Genomic DNA, 26,009 nt, shown 5'->3' with positions numbered 1-26,009 from the left:
ATGCATGTAAGCATTAAAAAAGTTTCCGAATAAGTAGCGTGAAAAAACTACATAGTTTTTTTCGAGTGCTGTTTGGAACACAACGCCCACAGACGCGTTTGTGTGGCAGCGTTAATAATGCCCATCCATTGCCTCTATCATTGAGCGACGCAGCAGGGTTCTGTCCAGTTTAACTAACATTCGCGGAATGGCGATCTTTGAGGCCATGGCTCAAAGTTCACAGCCACATTATTCACACAGATGTGTACCAGTAACAAAAGTTGAATCCCCTATGCATGCGTAAAACATGATCAGTGCTGTATTTTCGCAGCCACAGCTTGAACTCCATCAGTTACAGTGCCGCATCGGAGCACCGCCTCTAGAACTTCTCTGTTTTAGCTCGCGTGTCGGAAGCTGAATTGAATATTCGTAAGAATATACGATTCGTTTCATTCACTATTCGACTCGGTTATGGTCCGGTCGTTAGCTACGCCATTTGTAGTCGATTCGGTACCAGAGGTAATCTATTCGTACTGGATTCGGTTTTGAAAAAGTACTATTCGCACACCTCTACCCTATATCTTGTTAGCGTGCAAACTTGCACGAGCAGTGCCCGGCGTTGACCGCCGCCGAAGCGATTTCATGTGCAGATGGGACTGTTCAGTATACTTTCTCAAACTCACGGTTTTCGCACACCTCACCCACTGCCAGTCTAGCAATAAAGATAACTTTGGGAAAGCCTGTTGCGCTAGTCGATAACGTATGGGGCCCAGCCAGTTAATCCGGCTGATTAGTCTTTCACTAATTCGTAATGCATGTTTATATTTCGGAGGTGATTGCATTTCTGGCACTTGATCTGTTTTGTCGAAAGTCAGTGGCATGTCTCGAAATCTGGAATTCTGGCTGCAGGAAATTTAGAGGACTGAGCACATGGTGGAGGGTCAGGACACCGGCAGTGTGGCATGGAAATTCACTGGCGTGTGCCTGTCATTAAAACGCACTTTTGCACATTTTTACTTCCAAGTTACACAACAGCCAGGAGATGAAGCGCTCAAGGTAAGAAGCGACATACAAGTGTGACATTGCGTCCTTCTTTGCGCTGAAAGTTCGCGGTACCGAAGAGGAGTTCCAGACTTTTTTAACGTCACTGAATTCATAAAGCCGATAAACAAAAACTTCGTCGTTTTATCCTGACACTTCGTGCCTTCGGGGATATTTTCGTGGGAAGGCGCTTGTGAGCCCTATTAGCACGTGCTAGCTTGTCCGCAACCTCTTCTGAGAATCGTTAGGTGACCAGTGCAATAGCATGAGTGCTCCTTTTTGTCAATCATCTCGATTTTTATTTTTCAGTGCGATAGCACTATTGGCCTCGTAACTTGGCAAATGCCGCTGTGTGGTGAAGCCTCTGAAGTAAGACACGTGATGCGGGAAATGGCGGCAAATAAACGAGACTGTGAATGAGGATGACCTTGGCCAACCTGGAGAAATAAATAAATATTGACGCGACTAGGTCTCCAAGCGGTGGCTGCACAAACAGATCAGCGCCACCGGCCACTGCATGCGAACGTAATGCTATCGCCACAACCCATCATGCCTTAGCGGTTATGGCGCTCGGCTAGTGACCCGAAAGACGCGGGTTCCATCCCGGCCGCGGCGGTCGAATTTCGCTGGAGGCGAAATTCTAGAGGCCCGCGTACTGTGCAATGTTAGTGCATGTTACAAAACCCCAGGTGGTGGAAATTATTCGGAGCACTTTGGGACGTTAAACTCCCATAAACCAAACCATCATGCCGCGTGTTAAACTGAAACACACTCTCGCGCTGTGCATTGCACGTCATCGTCGTCACCAACTTCCATCTGTGCGCATGTCACGAAAGGAAAGGAAACGTGCTTTCAATCGCGCTTTCACGCGCGTGGCGTCGGTGTCCACCTGCAAAAACCTGCTTTAGCGCAGTGTTTCGCGGTTAGCAATGCTAAACCGCCAGCCACTTTTTCTGTGTCTTCTTTAAAGTAAGCACAACAAATGTGCCGATGCGCGGCTGATGTCACTAAAACAGACGCAAACGGAGTCATCAGTACAAGGAATCGAAGCACGCGGAGGCACGACCCAAACTGAACCACGCAGTATGTTCTACAAGAGCTTGCGCGCGGAAGGAGATAGCCTTGGCTCTCGAGTCTGGAACAAAAATAAGCCTCGGTAAATCAACGCCCCTTTCGACAAGCACCTGGGTGGCTGCGCAACTTTGAAGCCAGCCGAAGGCCCAGCTGAGCACCCCCAGGGTGAAAGTTCGGGATTAGGCAAGTTGTGGGGGGTGTGCGAGAGAGTAGCCGAAGAGGGTGAAAATACAGCTTTGGAGAAAAGGAAGGCTTGGATGGTGGCCACCGCTTGTTTGATTATGTTTGAATGCAGGGTAAGGAGATTGAAAAACCTGCCCGGACTTCTCGCCTTCGGCCTTTACGACGAAGACACAGTGATGCCTGCGCTATTGGAATAGCTGCACAAGCGAGCTGTGATCGCTGGATCACAGTGATAGCTTTGAAACGAACGCCATGCCCATTTAAAGGAGTATCTGGACAATGCTGTCACCCAAAAAGTGGTAGAGATGCAAAAAAAGAGAAGAAAAGACGAAGTAAAGAAAGAGAGGTAGATCAGCACCACGGTGTAAGATCAGCACTGTGTAGTGTGCATTGCGGAGGAGCAAACGGGGCGGGGGGGGGGGGGGGGAGACGCTGTGCGCCGCGTTCGTGTGCGTGCGTGTTTGTGTCGGGGCACGCGGTTATTTACGGCGGCGCACAATGCCAGTGTGTCAACCTTCACGGGGGACCCGAAGCAGCCACGGATACCCCTCCTCCCGCTGCTAGCTGCTTCCGCTGCGTGGGACAAAGAACGGCGCCGCGACACCCAGAAGGAGACGAAGAGAGAGAGAGGGGGGAGAGGAAAGAGATAATGAGAAGAAGAAAAGAAAGGCAAGGTTGAAAGAGGGAAGCAGCGAGGTGGAGGGGAGGGAGTAATGCCTGGAGAAGAGCATAGGGCAGTAAAAGAAAGCCCGGCAAGTCCTCTCTCTCTCTACTCTCCCCCGGTCGTAAGGGGCACCGAGCCGAGAACCCTGCCAGCAGCAGCAGCAGCAGCAGCGGTCGTACGCGCCTTGTTTTCAAGGATCCAGTGCGGCTGCTGTAGAAGAAGGTGCCACCGCCATGCTAGAGAACCTCACCCGCTTTCTTCCCTCCTTTCCCAACCTCGTCACACTCGTTGTCTCGGCACAGCTAGTCGCGCGGACCCTAACCCACTTTCTTCTTCTTTATTGCGCCTTTCCCCTCCCTGTATCTCCGTGCTCCTTCTTCAGCCATGCAGCGAGAAACTCGCAGCAGGGGAGGGGGAAAGAGAGGGAGGGTAAAAGATGGAAGAGAGGACGAACTGGAGACGAAAAGAAGACGAGAAATTAGCCGGCTTCTCGAAGTGCGCACCTCCGTTCTCGGGACGAGTTGGAATTGTAAGCCAAGCCACACCCTTCCCCGCCTCTTCCGCCCCCGCGCAACAACAAGCGTACCCCTCTCTCTCCCCCTTGGGTTCCCGCAATGCGGCGTCTTCGGTGACCGTGACTGCGTCGTTCGTCACTGAGGAGCCCGTCTCTCCACGATGTTCCTCAGCGAAGCGTCAAAGTGGCGAGACGACGATGGCGCTGTTTTCGTGGGATTTGAATCCCGGAGCCGCTAATTCTGGACGGTAGGCAAGAATAGTGTTTCGCGAAGCGCTGGAAAGAAGACACACCTCAGAGTAGCCTCGAACTGGCGGAAACGACGCAGTTAAGCAGGTCGGTTCCAACAGCACAAACAGCGTCACAATGTGAGCTGTCGTTGGAGGAGGAGTGACTAGGCGGAACCTGTGATAGCCTGATACGAGACAACCAGCCGGCTCTGATTAGACACAGCATGGGTCTGACACTAAAATGTGGAGGGTGCTATGAAAATATTGATGTCCTGCTCCGTAGACGGGTAGAAGCACGCTTCGTGAATCCGGCTGAATCTGAATCTGAAAGAGAGTAGTTGTCGCCCGAGTTACATTTGAGCACAACAAGCAATCTCGCGTCGGTCATGCATACTGAAAACCGGGATGTGCAGGCTGTTACAGATTTCATAAATTGAAATTAATTAAAATCAGGACAAAACTTTAGACTCTCTACATGGTACATGTGCACTTAAAAGACGGGAAATGCCAGCTGGCCTTGAGCTCAGTTTATGAGTTTAATAAGTACATTGAAATAAATCAGCATGAAATGATGTTATAAAAGGCCACTACATTCAAATTCTCCTCGTAAATTCTGACTCGATAAAAAATAAAAAGGTTCATGTTTAAAGAACTTGAAGCGGCCATCCTCCGGAATGCTATACTTCTTGCCGTTCTTCCTATATTAGAAAAATGCTTTATAGCATGTCGCCGTAATTTTCTTTTTTCTTACTGTTGATCCCTTTAGACTTGCTCAACGAGCGCGCGTAAATGTAATAGGGTTTCTTCGCTCAGCGCCCGTAGCGCTGCAGCCGCAGTAAAACTTCCTACGCTTCGTAAACTTTAGCAGCTGGTCTTGAGCGCTGACGTTCGGCTTTGTTGCAAAGCATAACATACAGAGGCAAAATCAGCTTTACAGGCACGGCGTCGCCGTCCGCGTGGGCAGCGCACAACACTCCTATGGTTCTTGTTTACAGACACAGCAGCAATAAGACTTCCAAGTATTCTAGCTGCGTACATACATACGCGAAAGCATTCGCTCCGGGAGTTCCGGTTCACGTCCGGCCTTCCGCGTCTGCGACAGTGTACAGGTCTGATATATTACGACACACGATGAATATGTATGCCGCAGTTCAAGGAGGCACGACGCTGCCGATGACGCTCGGGACCTCGCACGCATGGCTAGTCGCGCTTGGTAGACTCGTATACGAAACGGCTTCGCGCGACTCGCACGCTGACAATGGCGCCGTTAGGCGTAAGGAGAGGCCTGGTCGCCTCCGCCTCTTATCCGCGTCAGGCGACCGCGCTGCCCCCTTCTGGCACGCATCGAGAGCTCTTGCTCATCTAGCTTCGCCTGTCGGAAATCTGTTCGACGGAGAAACAAGTGGCACTATGAGTTGCAGCGCGCAGACGTTGAGCTGTCAGACGCTGAGTTGTGCAACGTTCTTGCGTGTGCTTCGGAACCAGCTGCACGATACGTCTACTGCGCGCGATTGTGTAAAGTTCAAAATGCGACTTTTTTTCGTTTTTCTTTTCGAATTTCATCTCGCGCGCTGCGAGCTGGGTGCCCGAATGTGGCGCCGGAATCGGGTGCCAGTGTGACGCCTTTCGAGAGGAGAGCGGCGGCGCGGTGTGAAGCGGTGCAGATGCGGGCGTCTGGTCTCCCGCGTTGCGAGATGCCGCTGGCTCGCTTCCCAAACGGTCGGCCCACGCTTTTATTGAGCCCGCCGCATTGCGTTAGGAGGGAATGCAGCGCATTTCAACGAAAAGATTTAACAATCGCAGAGCCCTTAGAATGAAAAATAAAGCACGCTGTTAACTTATATCTGGCCAGTGTTTTGTAATCGCAGGGTACTTAGGAACGTGTTATGGTCAGAACAGATAACTGATGCTCTGATGAAATAGCAAAGTGGATTCTAAGGAAATGGAATATAACTGGGGCGGCAGAAAGCAGATAAGATTGAGAAATTTACTGGAATACAGCGGCTGCTCTGAGTGTAAGACAAAGATGATTGGACATCTTGGGAGATACATTTGTCTTGCAGTGTTCGTAACTAAAGCTTATGATGGTGAAGGTGCTGATGGCGATGATGACGATCATGAGTATCAGCTCACAACTGCAGTTTGTGCTCGCTGGTACAATGTTTCCGACAGCTTCGTCATCATCCACTGATTGTCTCAATGCTTCGTATTACAGCGATCGTTGTATGAAGTAGCTCTTGCGCAGTGTATGGCGCCTTCATAATAGCACTAGTAGCAGCTGTAATTTTATCAGGAGCGCTCCGCCTCTCGTAATTGAAAAAAAAAACGCCATCTCTGCTGCGGAATCACGTGATCACTTTACGACAGATGAAAATAACGAATTCCTGCGCTCGTCAGGTTGGCCAATCAGAATTCGGCATCTTTGGTCACAGGGTCGAAGCCAACGGCCCGCGGATCTGGAAACGGGCTCTTGCGGCAAGTAGTGCAGGGCGGAAAGTATTGCTGCTTTTTGTTTTGGCGTTGTCACGCGTGATAACGAAATACGCAAAAACAGGAATGAACTGGGAGGACCACAGCCGACCTGTGCTTCAGCTACGGCGAAATAAACCCGAGAAACCGAGGACAAGTGTAAACCAAGCAACATTCTCGGGGGAGGCAAGGGCTTAACCCAGGCCCGTGAGCGGAAGTTAGATCAGCCATTACGACTTCCGCTTACGCTGGCGGCGGGGAACAAATTTCCGGCCACGCGTCCGAACGGCCACGGGCAGTATATTTCGGCGCCGTTTAACCTTCGCGTTTAGTCTGGTTGGTGCGGTACACCTTAGGCGTTCGCATTCCTTCGAATTTCCGGTGTCTGTCAGGCTCAATACGCTTGTGCAAATGCTAGTAGTCACTACAATATGATTCCTAGCAGGTACGTTACTACAGATGAAATAACAGATAACACTCGGATGAGGCATGAACGCGAACAAGTACACGGTGGTGGCGCTGTGTTTGTCCGCCCTGTGTGTCGTCCAGTGTTTATTAAAGCCGTGTTTGTCTTTGTCCCCATGTTCTGGGTGTTTGTATGCTTTCCCTCATTGGTCTTGTTCCCCCCCCCCCCCCCCCCCTGCGTTTATTCTCTCACTTTCCATGAAGGTTTCCTTTATTGTTTCACTATTCGTTCGCTCTGCCACAGCACGGCCTCCTTTAAATTCTTTTCTCGTTCTTTTTGAATTCGCGCTGACTTTGGTTTGTCTATATATCTTCGAATCATAATTTTAAGTAGCTTTTTATTTTGCATTATGTTGTTAGCCAACACAGTGACGAAAGGCAGCACTTCCAGAGAGCACCACGGCTGCAGAAGTGTTCGGTATGCACGAGTAGTAGCCGCAGGGGTGACCATCCTGCGTGGGTGGTCCCGATCGACGGTGGCGCCCCGTGATCTCCCTACTACGACATGGCCACGTGGCCGCGTGGCCGCCCCGTCACGTGACGAACGCTGCCCGCAAAATCGCTGCACGACAACATGCTCAAACGCGCTACCAGCATGTTTCTCACACCATAAAGCAATCGTTGTAACCCTGCCGAAACAGAAACACAGTCGTCACCCACATATGCGAGGTATAGTAGCGTTAAAAGCCAATGAAGCGATTGCAAAAAGCACAAAGGGTTTGGTTTATGGTTTATGGGGGTTTAACGCCCCAAAGCGACTCAGGCTATGAGAGACGCCGTAGAGAAGGGCTCCGGAAATTTTGACCACCTGGGGTTCTTTAACGTGCACTGACATCGCACAGTACACGGGCCTCTAGAATTTCGCCTCCATCGAAATTTGACTGCCGCGGCCGGGATCGAGCCGGCGTCTTTCGGGCCAGCAGCTGAGCGTCGTAACCACTGAGCCACCGCGGCAGCTCAAAGCACAAATTGATCAGCTACAGTTTATTATTTTCATTACGAGGGGTGTAATAGCGTTTAATTTTTTCCCTGGCATATCGTCCTGAAGGAAGCCGAGCACTTGGCCAGGATCACTTTATCGAGTCCAAATTGAATAACCGAAATAATGCGTGGCACGTGGCGGGACGCGAAGCAGAAAGGGAAGAGACCTGTCGCGTATACGTCGCGCCCTTCGAACTGGCCGCGGCGGGGGCGGCCCCACGGCGTCGATGGTTGTCGCGTGCGTGCGTCCATCTCAATGCGGATCGATGGGTACGAAATCTGTCGGCGGTGGACGTCGAGGGCCGTCGGCGGTAGCGCGCGATGCCGAGTGGGCGCTAGCACGCACCGTGCGTGTGAATCGTCCTGTCACGCGAATCCACCCCCCTCTCCACTCCACACGGACACACAAGGGAACGGACGCTCTGCCAAGATTTATAGGTGGGGGCGTGCACGACTTCTGCTGGACGGCAAGATTGAATTAGAAGAAGCAACGGCGGCGACGTAGGACGGTAGAAGACTTCCAGTCAGTACGGAGAGTGTTTTACAGCATTTGCTGCTAAAGTCCTCATGCGAGGAGATCGCGTCGTTCGCTCGAAATTCATGACATGAGCGTGGTCAATGACGTCGTCATCAATGATGATGACGTCATGCCCCATGCGCAAGTTTAAATGGTTCACTTTTGCTTATTTTATTTTCTCTGTGCCCCTCACACTGGTCGTCAGAGCGTGGTACAGGTGCTCGTGAGTCACGGTCTAAGAGTAGCCACTTTAAAGCGAACTAGTGTGAACGTTAAACTAAGCGACCACGTGTTGAACGTAAGGATAGGTGCCCCATTAAGAGCACTTTACCGCACAGAAGTTGCCTTTGTAGGCTACGGAGACGCTGCAGCTCTAAATGAGTTTGGACGACGTGGGACCCTCGTATGGCTGACGCTGCAGTCTCAACCTTCGAGGCGCTTGTAAATCCTTTTCGCTGAATATTTATCCCACAACCTTGCCTTCAGTGCCTAAACGCCGTTGCCATTGAGGATATCTGTACGCGGTGACTTCGTACAACAGAGCACTGCGAACACATGCGAGGGCAGTGACGACCTGTCTGATGTGACATCGCGGCGTCACTTCCTGCGTGAATGTTCAGTTTTAATTAACTGAAGCCATCATTATGGCATATGTTGGAGCTGATGCGTTCTTGCTCACTGAACACAGCTTTAATGTTGTTTCCCGCAAACGTTTCGCATTACTCGTTTAGAGAGAGGTTTACAGGGTGTGTTTGATGCCTTCTTGTATAAGGGTGCGCTAGCTGCCGAACAGTAAAGTGAGTACTGGTTCAAGCTAGGACAAAACATCTTGTTCAACGTAGTCGCGGGTCTGTCGCACCATGTAAAAGCAGGGTCTACAGTTGACGTTGTACGACTACGGCACATCACGAGTGTGCATGTCCCACGCCGATGCTTTCGAGAGTGGCTACTTCCAAGACGCAATTCAGTCGGGTATGGACTTCTTTCATATTGGCCAGACTTAACTGGTAAGTGACCGCGAAGGGCAGATTGTTATCTTTGCCATATAGATAACATTATCATCGGCCAGTAAGTGAAGATGGGAATTTTCTCTTAATATATACGACAATGACGCTGCGTAGCTCAGAAGAAGGAGTACCCCATACAACTATTGTCGTGAAAAAAAAAAAGGAATTAAGCTACGGCACCGTGTCTATAGTAGCTTCCCTTTGTTGTTGGGACTCCGCGTGCAGTACCCGTGCGCTCGCCGCCTCGAGCCTTAATTACAGTGCACCCCGCCTGGGCGAAGACAAAGGACCACTGACGTATACGAAAACAGCCCCCGGCAGCTGGAGCAGCGGCAACAGCACGACGGCAGGAACAAATAGAAAGGCCCAGTGCAGCCGTCGTCGAGGGGTTGGTGGCCATACTTTCGCTCAGACGTGAGGTTACGAGTGTGCGTGACATCGCGTACGCAAACACAGACGAGGGGAGAGGGGGGGAAAGGGGTAGGGAAGTGGGCTGCAGTGGCGTGCGGTCGCATCGGCCGCTGTCTTCTCTCCACCGTACATGCGCGGTGTGCAGACAGCGAGCGATTCTCGGAAGTGCTTCGCATAAGGCACGCTGCGTGTCGGAGTCGAGCGGGCCGCCTTCAATGCAAACAAGACATGTAGTGCGTGCCGTGTGCGTGCAGTGCTACATTTGTGTAGGTATCGAAGATGGTTTTGCAAGTGGTCCTCCTCTTCTTCGGCCTCCTATCTCTCTGTCGTCCTTTATACTTTATATATCCCTCTCAGAACAAAACAAAAAAAAACGTCGTTAAATGCGGATACTACACCTATACTCTAGGCGTTTTTGGGAATCGCTGGGTTCTGAGTGTTATTTTGAATTCGCCCTTACAAAAATGGCCTATAGAGAGTCTGTAGACTTCTTATAGACCCTATAGCCTTCCTATAAATATTTCTTTTTGTCTATTCATAGTCTATAGACTGTCTACAGGATTTGTATTGCCTGTGTACTGTTCTCTAGGTATTGTCTACAGAGAGTCTATAGATTTTACGGACAGAAGTCTGTGGACAGTCTATAGAGTGTCTAAAGAAATTTTTTAAGGGTGTTCTCAAGCAATTCGGAAGCAGCAAACCAACAAAGGGACTCTCTTGATGCGTACCCGTCAAACTTAAACAAGGTGTTGACTGCATGCGGAAGGATTTGCGACCTGGCATTAACTTCACTGCCGGATCTCTTCCCCAAAGAAACTAAGCGAGCTTTATTCAGGTTGCAATGTTCTTGAATAACTGGCCGGACTCGAAATGCCCTTAGCGAAGGACACAGCGAGAACTAGGGAAAGACGTGATACATGCGCGCATGATAAAACACAAACACTAGCAGCACGCGGCTAATGCGCTGTTTGCTCGAGACCAGGATGGACCATTCGCTAATAACCGCTCTGTTACTGCGGTGTGGCCTCAGCACACTTTGCAACCGAACCTGAGTCACGCCACGACCACATCGATGGTCCAGAAATAGTTCGCGTTTTCGTTGCATCACGCCAGCACATAAAGAGAGTGGCGATGTTTAGTAGGCTGACGTCTGAGCTGAGGGTTTTTTTTTTCTCTAACGTAGTATGCGGCAGCAAAGGCTCACACATACACTAGATTAATGGTGCATTCCAATCGGTGATCCGCAGCACCTCTCCGAATCCACTAACTAGCAATACATCTGTCGCGGTCCACTGAGAGGTCAGGATCTGAATCCAAATCGCCCATTGAACCAGCGCTTCGATTTCGTGAAACAAGAAAACTTGCTCCGGATCACCGATTGTAATACACCGTAAGAGTGAGGGTGAAGGGAAAGAAGGTGAGGCTGAGGGGAGGGAGGCAATATCGACGCTGAAACAAATAGCGGTGGGTGCAGACAAGGCTAAGCGATCAGGAAAGGTTAAACGCCCTGGAGGCGATTGCTCGTGTTGTACGGGCACAACTCTTTCTCACGATCACGAAAATGACGCGTAGACGTACCGGAAACACGGGAAAAAAGCTCCTAATCATATGGTATGCGCCGCATTACTATGCCAGTGATCGTAACATTTGCCGCCATGTGCATATGCAAATCTCGCGCATATGCAAATGCTTTGCATGCATATGCAGGTGTGTCGTATGGAGTTTGAGCACACACAAGGGAACACGGAAAACTGAAGGCGCTCCAATACTTCTGGTAGCCTCTGCTGACGCCATCAGAAGCCCATTTCTGGGCGAAAACGTCAAGAAAGATGAAGATAAAAAGAAATGATTAGGTCACGGGAGTATGTCTGAGCTTTCACGTCACTTCTTTCCTCGTTTCGCTGAAAATAGCGCACCGTTTGTTGTTGTTGTTCGTTTTCCGTTCACGACCTTTCGGGATCGATCCATAAAGTTCAAAGCCTGCTCGAACATCTCCCCGTTTTACTTACGATTTCTTCACGACGCCTGCTGAAAACGTTTAAGCGGTAACTATAAAGAAAAATACTTTTGGCGTGTGTGTGTGTAGAGGGGGGGGGGGTGATAATAATAAAAGAAACATTTCTCAGGAGAGCGATTTGGTCGTGAATGAAAAAGTAGACATGGAAGGGCTGTGTGTTTTGCCGACGCGAACGGCATTAGAGCGGAGACGAAAACAAACGGAATCACCGCTCAAAGGATGACGTCAACCCGTCGGCCGCCTTTGACGACGAGCGACGAACAGCGCGGCGACTTCAAGACCATTTCCGTACAGGTAATGAATGGATGCAGCTGTCGCTCTTATTTGGGGAGCCGAGGCCACTGACGTCACAGTGGCCGTTCACCAAACGCGGCTATTTTAGTACCGACTCGCGCATTTGAAATGCCTTGCGACGGCACCGTTTGCACGAAGTAGCGCACGGTCACGCTTGAATGACCTCCTGTATACCGCGACAACAGATGCATCTGTTGTTGGTTCGTGGCGCAAAAAAAGGACTAATTGAAGGTAACTAGGATAGGATCCTTTTGTCCTTCAGTGAACTCAGGTCAGTTGAGGATGAGGATGGTGTTGATTATGACGATGGTGATACGTTGGCGTTGCATAAAGATGAGTGAGATACGATACTTTTGTCGTTGTTGTTGCTGTTAGCCTATCAAAAGATGGCACATACCCACACTGGGGGATCGGCCAATCCTTTTGTCCTTCAGTGAACTCGAGTCGGTTGAGGATGAGGATGATGTTGATTGTGACGATGGTGATACGTTGCCGACACGTTGGCGTTGCATAAAAATGATTGGGATAGTATCCTTTTGTCCTTCAGTGAACTCACTTCAGTTGAGGATGATGTTGATTATGACGATGGTGATACGTTGGCGACACGTTGGCGTTGCACAAAAGAATGATTGAGATACGGTCCTTCTGTCCTTCAGTGAACTCGAGTCGGTTGAGGATGAGGATGATGTTGATTATGACGATGGTGATACATTAACTATACGTTGGCGTTGCAGAAAGAGGATTGGGATACAATCCTTTTGTCCTTCAGTAAACTCAGGTCAGTTGAGGATGAGGATGATGTTGATTAAGCCGGTGGTGATACGTTTGCGTTGCATAAAGGTGACTGGGATACGATCCTTTTGTACTTCATTGAACTGGAGTCGGTTGAGGATGATGTTGATTGTAACGATGGTGATACGTTGGCGACACGTTGGCGTTGCACAAAAGATGATTGGGATATGATCCTTTTGTCCTTCAGTGAACTCGAGTCGGTTGAGGAGAGGATGATGTTGATTGACTATGGTGATACGTTGGAGATACGTTGGCGTTGCAGAAACATGATTGGGATAAGATCCTTTTGTCCTGCAGTGAACTTTACGCGGATGAAGATGGGGATGCTGTTGATTAAGGCGATGGTGATATGTTGACGTTGGCAGTACTTTTGAATATTTTTGTACTGACCTCTTCTCAAAAACAACTGTTTTCTCATTTTTAATATTTTTGTTCTATTTTTAGGTCGTCCTGCACTATCCCGTCTCTGCAGTTGCCTTTGGACCAGTATGCGACGAAGAGACAAGGTGCGCTTCCCCGACACTTTCGACGTACGTATTGATGGGTCACACAACAGAAATTCTCACTAAACATCAGTTAATTAGGTGAAACCGTTATTATAAAAGCTGTACATAATACTATTACTAGAAATAATTTCTATTTTTACCAAAAAACCAAAAGTACTACATCAAAAACTGGCGGGCATAAGCCATTAATAGCCTAAATATTCATAATAATGGTGATCATTATTAGCAGCATCATCATCACCAACCTTTAGCTGACTGGCGTGGGAACAGCCATACGGTCTTAATACTGAAATAATTCGATAAAAAAATTGAAAAGAGTAATTTCGAAATAACATCAGAGGCTAAATAAGGTGAACGAAGAAACTTATCTCTACGTAAACGAGCATGCAGTCCTAAATGCGCGAGCAAGCAAGCAAGGAAACAAAAAAATCGTTCTATATCCTTCAGTCCATCAGTGTCGTTCAAGTGCTGTTCTCGAGATTTTCAGGAGCGACCTGGAAACAGGGACACAAGGGAGGCGAAGGGAAGAGGGAAGTCGATCAGGAAGAGAAGGGGCCCTACAGAAGAGGAGGGGGTGCAAGGGCCGCTGCCTATCGATTCCCGCAGGCTGCGACCGTATACGCAGAGTAGGTAGACGGCGGCGCTCAGTCTTTCCATCGCACGTCCCGCCAGATCGGACGAAGAACTGACGTCCAACTGTTGATCGAAGAAGCTTTCCTCCCTTTTTTGTTTTTCCCGTGGCACAACTATCGGGGTCAGCCCCTCTATATCGGGATGCACAGCGAATACAATAAGAGAAAGCCAACGAAACGGGGCGGCATCGCGCCGGCCGTGTTTTATATGTGCAGAGCGCGGGCCGGCGTTAGTGTTTTTTTTTTCCGTGCGCGGGCAGACAGGCTATAGCAGGGGAGCGGTATGAGCTAACGCTCGCCATTGATCAATGCCCAGAAGCACGAGTTGAGGAAGCGGTATGCGTAAGCTATTCTGACGGGGCAGCGAAGCCGCGATTGGTTCGATAGGAGATTGCCGCCTGCAGCCTGCATTAATTTCGTCCAATAATGAACGTTTATTCTCCTGGAATTTTTTTTATACGCTGGAATAACGGTGCTGTAATGACCAGCCGCGCCTTATAGATATGCGATTATCCAGAAGTTTTTGGGTCTGCAGCAGTTTGAGAGCTACGGCTTCGCTTTTCTGGGACGCAAATTCGAGAAATTATAGGGGGTATTCAAATGACGTCATAGGTTGGTGCCGTTTTATTGTCCAGCTTCAGCAGCGCAGGTCGGAACAGGAGGGGATAATTCCTTTACACACGCCGGCGGCCTTTCGTAGTGCTTAACAAACAACAAAATGGCGGCCACTGTGACAATAACACAGTTGAAATGATTCAAAATCGACTATTCAGTTTAAGAGACAGAACAGATAAAATTTGTTTGCAACCATATTCATTACTCGGCTCGGCTCTTTTAAGCGAAACAATGGTTGTATTGAAACCTGAGCGGATTTCAGTTTCTTGATCACGAGCAGATAAAAGTCCGGAGGGCCTGAAATTCATGTTTTTCTTCATTCCCATTGGTTACCAGTGCCCATGACGTCAAGGCTCGTACATAGCAAGCGACGAATGGGACAAGTTTTGGTAAAAAAGGCGTTGTTCACTATGGCACTCAGAAGAAGAAAAAAAAAGGAATGGATCGGGGAAAAATGATTCGAAAATACGGACCCCTAAACTCAGCTAAAGCAGGAGTAAACCAACTTGAGAGAGACGCTTCATACAGCAGGAACGTGAATGGTGCTAACGTATTCGACTAGCGTGCGGAGGAATATCGGTTTCGAGCAGCGCGAGGCAACACGAGGTCGATATACGATGACACACGATGATATATGATGGCTGAACTCCATGTTATTTCAGGAAATCGCCGTGTCAGTGCATAAATACACGCGAAAGCGTCCACCAGCGAGACAGAAGATCTAGACACGTGGCGAAGAGGATGACACAAGCGCAAACAAAAAAAAATTTCGCGAGGATTCGATACAAATACAGATAGCAAGCCATGCCCGCATACCGTTATAATAAGCAACAAAGAAAGGTTAAAGGCCAAATGCTAATCAGAAACATAGCCGAAGACGTGTCCAGGAAATTCCCAGCAGATAACATGGCTAGAGAGTGTGAACAAGATTTCTTCTTTTTTTTTATTTCACGAAAGTTTCGTTCACGAAGTTGAGAGCCAACTGTTAACACGACTATTAGTTAAGACAAGTGAACATTAAGGCTAAAAACGAAAAGAAAACGAACGTTCTGAACACTTAACAACTTGAGTAGCTGGAGTGCGAGGGTGGCACGAAGACATGAAGATGCGTTGGAGTTGATCGAACGTGCGAAATGTAAATCGACGTGCGTGAGAATTTAAAATTTTGAAAATGCGAAAAACAAAAAAATGGGGCTGCAGTATAAAAGAAAAATGTTGATAGAATCGAAAAGGTTGAGAAAAGTGCGGCCATAAAGACTAGAAAAGATAAAAAAAAAGAAGGTGAAGAGGCTAAAATACTAAAAGAGGGAATGTTAGAGCATGTTCAGCACTCGTGTGTAGTCGTGCATCGTCTTTATTTAGCTCCGCGATGCTCAAAACTGATGCAAAAACAACTAGCCCGCAGCATGTTCGATTAGAGCAATATCGCTACGTGCGCCACGTGTACTGAGCCACGTGTGTGGCCCTGAAAAGCAACTGCAACGATCATGCTACAACGTCCGCCAATGCATTATCGCGTCTGGTCATAACGAGATCCTATCTTCCGTAAAGTTGCGCATTTGCACTTCCATTCACGACATATCCCGAGCCGTGCTGTTGCAGTACTCTATTCGGTGAACGATGAGACGTTTAGTAAGGCTACGCTTACCGCTGTAAAAGTGAGCAGCAGAACAAGTCGTAAGTGGAAGATGCCTCTGTCGAGGCGCTCGATGATATTCAACGGGACCATTCCTAAGCGGTTCACTGCCTATGTCCCTCGGTAGTTATCATATAGGCACATCGATGCGTTACTAGTAGCCTCAATGACAGCAGGAAATATATTGCTCCCTGTTGAGTTGGCAGGTAAGCGCCGTCGTTGAACATGCTTCAGAGACAGGAAAAAAGTTTAGTCAACTGCCTATCTGTTTCAGCAATCTTGTTGGATGATCAATGCTTGTGTCGGGTCAAGTTCAGTATTGGTATTTTTTTTTTTTTTGCAAAGCCCAGTATCCATTTCGGGCCAAGTCCTGTTCTCTGAAGCGCATAACATACCTCTTCTTTGCTTTCCGCATGCCATTCATTCATTTGTTTCGCAGTGAAGACGAGGGACGTCGAAATAATCTTCTACAATTTCTTTGTTCTTTTTAAATTTTGCTGTTGGTAAGAGCGCCTTTGGTTTGGTGTTTCGTTTGGTTTAAGGGGGCTTAACGTCCCAAAGCGACTCAGGCTATGAGAGACGCCGTAGTGAAGGGCTCCGGAAAATTTGACCGCCTTGGGTTCTTTAACATGCGCTGACATCGCACAGCACGCGGGCCTCTAGAATTTCGCCCCCATCGAAATTCGACCGCCGGTAAGAGGGCATTTATGAAGGAAAGTCCTGCTCTTGGCTAGAGTCAGTGAAAGGTTTTTCACTCTTGGCTACAGCGAGCTTAAACAAACAAACAAACAAACAAACAAACAAACAAACAAACAAACAAACAAACAAACAAGTCATATCCAGCTTCCTTCTTTTCCCTCTCGCCCTGTATAGCACGCGCGCATGGTTCGATCTGCATAAGTGACTGGGGAGCCTGAACTGGCCAGGTTCCGTGCCCAGCCCGTGTGTCTCTCCATGTCTGTTCTCGGGTGAACGGAGATAACGAAGCCGCCACGACGAGCGCAGAGTGAGAGCTGGGCGAAGAAAATCGAAGCACGTGGATGACCCTCTCGTGTCAGCGTTGCCTGAATTAAAAATAAAGAAAGACGCAGAAGTGACCCTGGCGGGTGCTGTCTTTAACTCTGACCTCACCACCATCGGTAAGGGACGGAAAAGTGTCAATGAACCACAAGCTCTGGTCGTTGGCGCCACGCACGCAGGCGGGCACACCGCTTTTCGTGCCTAGTGGCAATTGTCACTGGCTTCGAGCTCAGTGCGTCGCCCCTGCCCACGGGTCACGCTCCGTGGATGTCATCACCCCGTCGGTAGACGCGTGAGCTGGAAGTGTTCGACGACGTACAATTAAACGAAACTCAAGCAGAATTATAGGCGGCAGCGTGGAACAAGCGAGACCGCGTTGTGTTTCATATTTCAGGGCTGACAGTGCGTGCGTGCTCGTTGTGTGCGCGTCTACTGTAGGCTAAAATGTGCAGTTTTTATCATATATTGCCTTCTCTTCACTTTATCTCATAGTTTTCACTTTATCATATTTCAACGCGATAAAGTCTCCCGTTCTGCAGCAAATCCGGCGTCGTCGTCGTAAGCGTTATGAGCGAAAGCTCGCCGGTGAAGCAACCAGGTGGGCCACCTAGGTCACGTGACCTTGTGGCACCATCACAACCTGCCAACCCGACTGTGAGCAAACTGACCGCACTGGCAGGTGGCAGTTAAATTATGGTCGCTCGGGAGGAGCGACCTGAGTCGCACAAGACCCACAGGTGGCAGCACCTGCCAGCGCAGGGCAGTGGCGCATCGCTTAGCCGCTCCACCACTGCGCAAGGAGTGGAATGATGACTCCAAGAGATCTGTAAGTATAAAGTCGAGAAATACCAGTTCCGCATACATGGGCATTAATTAACCAATTACGATATCGCGTCAAACCCTTAAGGCAGAGCTTAAGTGCCCCTTACAATTTTACAATGTAACCAGAAGCCTATTGAAATCGAGAATAAGTCGGAGGAGGAATGTAATTAGCTGGGAGCCCGATAGCTGATGCTGTAACCGTGTCCCGCACGGAGAGTTCCCAGAATTCCTTGGCAGGACGGCGCGCGCGCCGACGGGCTAGAGTAAAAAAAAACAAAAGAAAAGAACCAAGCGAAAAGTTCGATCTGTATAGGTGGTTCAGAAGGACTCGCCGCAATATGCCATGGAATCTGACGCTCATATACAAGTCGACCAGCCATTATTCACATCCGGTATAGGAAAAAAGGCGTACAGTGGCGAAAATCGCGGGAGGCACGGGACGGAGGCAACAGATGACACAAGCCTGTTCTAGCAAGTGAATATTTATTGAAGCAACATGGTGGTTCTTATATATCAAACGCACGTGTACTCCAAAAAAACGATCACAAGGCGAGGGTGCAAACGCCGCTGAAAGGTGAATAAAAAATTTTTAAGGAACCACGAATGGCAGCCAACCACACTTGGCAGGGATGAACCCGAAGTAAACTATTTGTCATATGGGAAAGTACATTTTTTTTTCTAACGGAATGGCAACAGAAGGCGAGTTGACACATTCACGCGGCTGCGAGCAAAAGATGGCAACTGCCTAGACAATTTCTTTTTCAAGTTGTTCCTTTCTTCTTCCGTTAATCTCAATGTCGCGGAACTTCGGGCAGCATTCCTTGCAACCATGAAAGTGAACTGGCAGATGTGGCCCTCCAGCCACAGTCAAGGAACGCGCATGCTCTCGCAAGCGATTTTTTATGCACCTGCCGGTTTGTACAGTATAAAAATGATCACAACTAAGCGGAATCCATGCCCAACTTCCTCGGACGAAAATTTTGAAAATTGAAAAATTGTAAGACACTCTTATGGAAATATTGAAGGTAACGGACCGTTCTTCTGATTTCAGCAAAAGCTTTCTTTTAAAGGGTTTCCATCGATCCTTTCTTCTTTCACTTCCTCCTTTATCCCTTCCCTTACGGCGCGGTTCAGGTGTCCAACGATATATGAGACAGATACTGCGCCTTTTCCTTCCCACAAAAAACCAATTAAAAATTTAAAAAATCGCATCGAACAGTTAAGACAGCCATAGAAAACCAATGGGGAACGGTTTTGACGATAGCAAAAACGTTAATAGAAAAAAATGCAAAACTGCCATCGGGTGGTCTGCGGATATATTGATTGTTACAGTGAAATCTTACATTATATGAAAATATTGCGTCCATAAACGGTTTTCCGCTCAAAAAAGCTTTTGTTCAGAATTGCTGGGTAAGCATATAAATGACTCCTGTCGGGAATGAAACATAGATTTTAGAGTGTTTCTTGTTTCAAGTGGCTTGATTTGAAGTTGGCTTCCCCACCAAAGTGCACAATTTAGAAAGTTTACAAGATGCAGAAAACACGGCATCAAGACCACATTTGACAGAGTATTTTAATGTGATAACTTGCGTAAATAACGAAGAATTTCATATTTTCACTGGCTATAGCCGGTTAATGAGAAAGGGGTTCATTTTCTGTCTTTCAAAGCTTCTTGATCAAGAATTCAGCAACCGATCTTAACAGTAAACTCGAGAAACCCGCCATTTCCTTTCGCTCATCTTGAAGGTGAAAGTTGAAATGTAGCTTGTAAACGCATGCTTCTGAAAGCGCAGATCTCAAACATGAAAATGACAAAGCCGGTTTTATTAACTTTGAATGGGATGAGTCGAAATGCAACAACGCGGTTTCCGACCTATAGGATGAAATGCCCAACAACCATGGTCTCCACGGTTAAAGTGTAACTTTAAACTTAAAATTTGAACGGACCAATTATGCGAAAACTCCTGAGTAAGAACTATACGCCTCTATCTATCTACAGAGTCGATCACACTTGTCTAGAGCGCTCAAGAGGTGCCGTCCGGGGGAAATAAGACGACATTCTAAAGAAGGTATTGACTTTCACTGATGAAGTTTGTCCTGGAGAGCAGCCGAATAGACAAGTGAACCGCACAGGCATCTGCGCCTTAACGCTAGCAAAGCAGTTGCGAAAAGATTTCCCTTCATTTGCTCCGCAGCACACCGCCCGAGCGCTCTAGACAAGTGTGATCGACTCTGTTCACATATAAGGTATATACCTACATACCCTACGCCATTTAGGACAAGTGAACAGCCCACACTTCTACAACTGCGGCTTAATCGAAGCAGTGCAGCATGTTCTGTTTGAAAGCCCAGCATAAGCGAGCGTACTATGAACATCGTATCGAGTCGCTCACTGCTCCCAACAGTGGGCTGTGTAGTATTACCAACACCGAAAGTTGGGCGAGTTGGCGCAAGTTCGTGACACAAATAGAGCGAAGGAAAGACGAAAGACGGGACCGCGCTCCTCAGCACCTTCCTGTCAGTCATGCGTCTTGCCTTCGCGATATATTTTTTTCATTACGGACTTTGTATTAGGTCTCTTAGCCTGCACTCCGCAGCTGTGACCTTTTTATTTGTCTGTTTAGACGACGTCGTTCTACTCGACAAACTCTATACCTCCGGAATTTCGTCAGTCCCTCTGTAGGGGATTGCGCCTCACCATTTAATATCTTCTAGCATTACTCGTTAATGCAACTGGGCCCAAAATCAATGCCCATTTTTATTTGTACTTTTTCTTTTTACTTCTGTTTTTTCACTTCAAGCTCCTCTCTCTCTTTCCGTCTTTATCTCCCAAATTTCCGTCCCGACGCACAGTAGCAATTTAAAGATTTTTACACGCCGGCTAAGATCTGTTTTCATTGCAGTTCCACGCTCTCCCTCTATAAATTGAAGTAGATTTCAGTCTTCCCTTGTAGCTGTATGGCTCCTCTCATGTCAATGTTAATGAGTAATTACTTCCTCATTAAAATGGAACTAACCGCTGCAATTAGTCCTGGTGATGAAGGGTTTGCCTCTGGATAGAGTAACTGTGGATAACGTGCCTTTAATCTGAGGGATATCTAGGGAAGTCGTGGTTGTTATCTTAGATAACAGTGATCGAAGCACCAAACTTAACCCCCAAAGAGCAAGCATCTGTAGCACTCTAGGGCATTTATTCCTTAGTGTAGAAGCCAGTTTTATTTTTTTAACTCTTGTGTTTTCCCCTCTGCATTTGCCATGTCGAATCCGCTCAAGTCAACTTGCTCTGGAGCCTGCACTGTTTACGAAGTCACCGCCCGGCGTTCGTTGGCTATTGAAACTTCAACAGGCACCTGTACTGGGACCGGCGCTTCACGGTTCGGAACTGGGACAACGACTGAGGATTGAAAACGTTAACTGGGGACGCTCGGCTACTGATCCTGAGTTCCCGGGTTCGAACCCGACCGCGGGGGCCGCGTTTTTATGGAGGAAAAACGCTAAGGCGCCCGTGTGCTGTGCGATGTCAGTGCACGTTTAAGATCCCCAGGTGGTCGAAATTATTCCGGAGCCCTCCACTACGGCACATCCTCCTTCCTTTCTTCTTTCACTCCCTCCTTTATCCCTTCCCTTACAGAGCGGTTCAGGTGTCCGCCGATATATGACACAGATACTGCGCCATTTCCTTTCCCCGAGAACCAATTATTATTATTAACTGGGGATGTAAATTTTGAATTGAGAAAAGTGTTCGTCCTCAAATAAGCTCAGAATCTTTCAGACACTATCTGCCCTGCCGAGAAGGATCCAAATCGGAAGCAGTGTTGAAGTCGTTTGGCCGGGCATCATCTGTACAGCTTCATGTACAGTCGGCATCAAAAGTTTACGGGACGCAGGTGTGCAGAAGGAAAAAAAAATTATTTTGGCGTATTCACGTATGCCAATCGCCTGAAATGTCTGGGAGTGTGAGGGGACTTGTATTCTCCATCCGCTGGTAACAATTCCCGACCACTATAACCCGCGAGGCAACAGCCCAATAAATTGTTTTCCGAGCGCACGCGTCCCGTAAACTTTTGCTCTTTAGAATATAACTTACCGTGCTTTCGCAAGAATTGCAGAATTGCACAGAATTGACTTTTACATTTAACACTGATGTAGTGTCCATGCGAGCATGTTTTCTGGTGACATCGAAGTCCAAGAGCTTGGTCAACCAGTACAGATGCGTTTAAGTAGAGGCACTTATGCCGCGTTATTAAATGTAATGGTTAGAGTCAAAACGGAATTACTGTCTTTTCTGTGTAATGTAACGCGCAAGAGAAAATCTCGGCGTGCAGTGAAAGTACTGCAGCGAAAACCCGCGCTGCAAGTACGCCAAAATTGTTCTGCATATCAAAGCACGCTGCAAGCAACGCAGCGGACACTTAGTTCCGAGATTTAGCACGCCCCTGGGCAGCTAAGTATCTAAAAGTTTACCAAACTGAGCGCTCGAATCAAGCACTGCTCCGAGGCTCATAATGAATGACCCGTGCTTCGCAGAAGTACTAATGCAAGCGACAATCCTCCCACTTGGCTGCTGAGAAATGTGCGCCGGCCACTCGCTATAACGAAGCTCCAAACTGTTCAAACGCTTATATCGAACATTGCGTGCCTTTAACACACATGTATAGCAACATCGTGTTCGTTATAGTGCCGCGATGCTGTGCTAGGCTTGATTTTTCTAAAGCGGTGCTCGTTGTTTATAACAGCCGGCGCACGTTTCCAGACTGGTAGTTTGTTGCCAATTTCCTGATGCCCGCGGAAACAGCGCAGGGGCGTGTGTATAAAACCTTTTGATGTATACTATCAAGCTGAGCCCGACAGTTTGTATATATATATATGAACCGGAGCACAAACTCTGCCGTTGTTCTGCGTTCTTACTCAAAACATCGTAAATTTTGTTCACGCTTACCAACTGCTTACGCTAACCGCATCTCACATGCTCAAATTGCAAAGGAAGTGTGCTCTCGTTTTATTCAGTCTGTTTTTGTCCACGCCTGATAGAGATTTACAATTTTTTTTCAGCAAATCAGATTCTGCTTAAGCAATTCCTGAAGTTCGGGTGTCAGGTCATTTCTTCAGAAAGTGGTTCCAGTTGCGCAGACAAAATGCGCCGATAAATTGCGTTCGCGGTTTCGTCAAGGATTTGTTTAGGATGTATACTTCATCTTACAACTTTTTTCAGTGGAGTGAATGATATAATAGCGCCAAAGAGTATCTTCCACAAGTTTGCTATTCTCTCTCGCTCCTGAGCCAAACGCACCCCGCTGGAAGCCATGGCTCCGCGTGCTTCGCTTCTCCGCCACTGAAAAAAGTTGTGAGATAAACTTATACCATGTATTTCAAATCATTAAATCCAGGTTTTACTTTCAAAATCCATGCAAGATTAAACTGCGAATTTGAAGCCTGACAACATTTCAGAAGAACCCAGTTTTTCTTAATCGACAATGTGGTTCTAAATATCGAACGTCAAAAATGCGCAAATGAAAGGTAGTTGAGTTGGTTTTTTTTTCTCATTGCACATTTTCAAAATGGTTTCGCTGCGCTTAGTATTGTCGCGAAAATTGCTTGAACTGCTTCGACATCATAATTTATACAAACGGCGTTTGTATTTTCTGCATTAACATTGTGAAAGACGGCATTTTATAAATATGCAACGCGGGAAATCCAACTCAGCGAGCTTTCAAATGCATATTTTAGCCTGTGCAGTATTTCGAACCACATTGCCGATTAAGAAAATGAAAAAAAAAAACTGGGTTGACCTGAAGTGTTGCCGACCTTATCAATATAATATTTCCGCCTAATATAAAATCTAAAAAGTTTATAAGTTAGATTTACTTAATTAATCGTACACATTATTGGGCTCTGTCAGATACGTAAAGTCCGCCATGCTGTAGAATCCACCTGCACAAACCGCATTGTCGTTTCTCTCATGGCTTTTCAAAGGAAAATCCGCATTGAATAATTTGAAACGCCCAGCAGTACCCGCTGCAGTAGTTACAGGACTTAACGCTTAGACTGCGAGCAGGCGCCAGACAACATGTAGAAAAACACACACACACATACAAGTGTACAGTTTTAGTCAGTTTGTTTCCCTCGGAGTCTTTCACGGGCTGAGATAAGTTTTTTGCCTTTAATGTGACTACTTTTTACAGGAACCCTATAACAGCATTGAAGTTTACAGGAAATCCAATCTTCGCTTTTCTTTCAGTTTTTTTCTTGCATTTGTGAAACTCATATGTGTCAACATTAAAATTCTAAGAGAGTGCGCGAAACATGCAAACCTTTCACGGCGCCTTTTGATGTCCTAAAAACAAAACAAAAAGTTAGTTGATGTACTCAATCCATCTTACTATTCTGGATGTGCCTGAAAAACGCGCAGTTGAGGCGCATGCCTTCTGATTTTATACACGCGCACAATTGGAATAAAATGTATCAAAAGTCTAGTATGTTTCTAAGGCCCCAAAACATTCGCACAAACTTGAAGCTTGAAACACTTGCTATGCGGATGGCAAGGCAAGGTCAAAAGGAAGCTTGAAAGTTAATTTGTTTACTAGCAGCAGATACGCACGCAATTCAACTAGCGACTTACGGTTGCACTTCTTCGTTGTTTTTTTTTTTTAATGATCGGTTGTAGTGGAAAAACCGTCAACATACTATCATTGCTTTTTAAAGTTCTGAGTAACTTTATTTTCATGGTAATGTACCTCAGTGAGTAAAATAATTTTACTTTCAATTACGCCCGAATGTTCATTAAAGGTAAGAAAAATTGATTCGCAGCTGGGCACCCACATAACGTAATGTAGACGCCGCTCGAACAAATGTGATTATCATTGATTCGCTAATCTCGTTACTTGCATAGTGATCCGACAAGAAATGAAGATTAGGTTTTGAGATTAGATCATGTCCATCCACCTTACTACGCCTTGCCAAACAACTGCTTGTAGTCACTTATAATTCTTGTTATAAACACAAATATATAAGTGATGTCCAGAGTGATCGCACTTTAGCCCAATGTACGTTATAGTGATCGAAGCGAAGTACTATTAGCATAACCAAATGTTTCATCACTCAGTAAACCGCGCAAAAGATAGAATTGAAGGGCTAAAAACAGTTCTTGATTGCTGGCATTGAGCGCGAATAAAGGACAACTAATCTAAACAACAAGCAGCAAATTGCTACGAGAGGTGTAATTCTGAATACGGTGTGCACAGCATAAAGTAAGATCACCGAACTCTCCATTCGTCCCAGGGGATAAGCAAAATCTGAAGGTCACAGGACGCAATAGGAGGTCCGAACTTACGTACTCACCATATTGATTTTATATACTTCTGTTTCGGCTGCTTAGCAGACGGCGTAATCCTGTTCGCAGACGACCAGCGCAACGTCGAAGCCCCACACGTCCGAGGAGACGACTTTCAGCGCACTTCTTCCGCGAGCACGTTTGTTAGGCGCCGCGCGAACTGTGCAGTTCCCGAAGAAGAAAGGCAAGCTAAGCGAGAGCACCAACTTTCTTTTCTTTTTTTTCTCTTCGTCGTCGTCGACGCGACGATCAGGAGAGCAGACAACGACGTAGGATGCCGCCGACAGCGTCGTCCCGGCACATGCCTCCTACAGTTCGGCTAGCAGACGACGCTCGCTTTGCGCCTCGCAGAAGGAGTCAGCGTCCCGCACTCATACCCGGCCGGCGGAAGCGGGCATTATGTCGAAACACGGGGTTTTTGCGCTCGCCTCTGTTTGTTTCTTCCCTGGTCCGGGACGGAACAGTTCCTCTCTCGCGGGCCCGGCACCCACCCTGGCTGACACGCCGCTTTCAAGTAAGTTCTATTTTCGTATCCAATTACGAAGCGCCAACAAAAAGTTGCCGCAGCGGCGGCGGCGGCGCCGCTTTCGCTTTGCCCAGGTGGCGCGACCGCAGCGTCACTGGCGGACGCCGCTTGGAACTCGCCAGACGCGGAAACTTGCCGCGTTCCGAAACTGAAACTACCGAATATACGTCGGGGTAATGCGTGTGGATTATGCATCGAAAGAGTACTAACAATACACAAATAATAGCATTACATTATGAAACGATCAGTGAAAAAATGGCGATGAGTACAACATGTTGCGCTCA

General features: G+C 47.5%; 1 protein-coding gene across 1 annotated transcript in view; it reads right to left on the bottom strand.

Annotated features, from left to right (window-relative positions):
* The window catches only part of LOC144120809 (calmodulin-like), a 63,827-nt gene extending 38,049 nt beyond the window's left edge, over window positions 1-25,778 (bottom strand). The window contains exon 1 of the mRNA XM_077653533.1: window positions 25,208-25,778. Coding sequence (XP_077509659.1) covers window positions 25,208-25,210 — 3 coding nt within the window. The 5' untranslated portion in view covers window positions 25,211-25,778. The remainder of the gene's footprint in view (window positions 1-25,207) is intronic.
* Window positions 25,779-26,009: the final 231 nt, after the last annotated feature.

The sequence above is a fragment of the Amblyomma americanum genome, chromosome 2 (genome assembly GCF_052857255.1).
Source record: "Amblyomma americanum isolate KBUSLIRL-KWMA chromosome 2, ASM5285725v1, whole genome shotgun sequence".
NCBI lineage: Eukaryota > Metazoa > Arthropoda > Arachnida > Ixodida > Ixodidae > Amblyomma > Amblyomma americanum.
The sequence above is the reverse complement of the archived record's forward strand: the minus strand, read 5'-3'. Positions and strand labels throughout refer to the sequence as shown.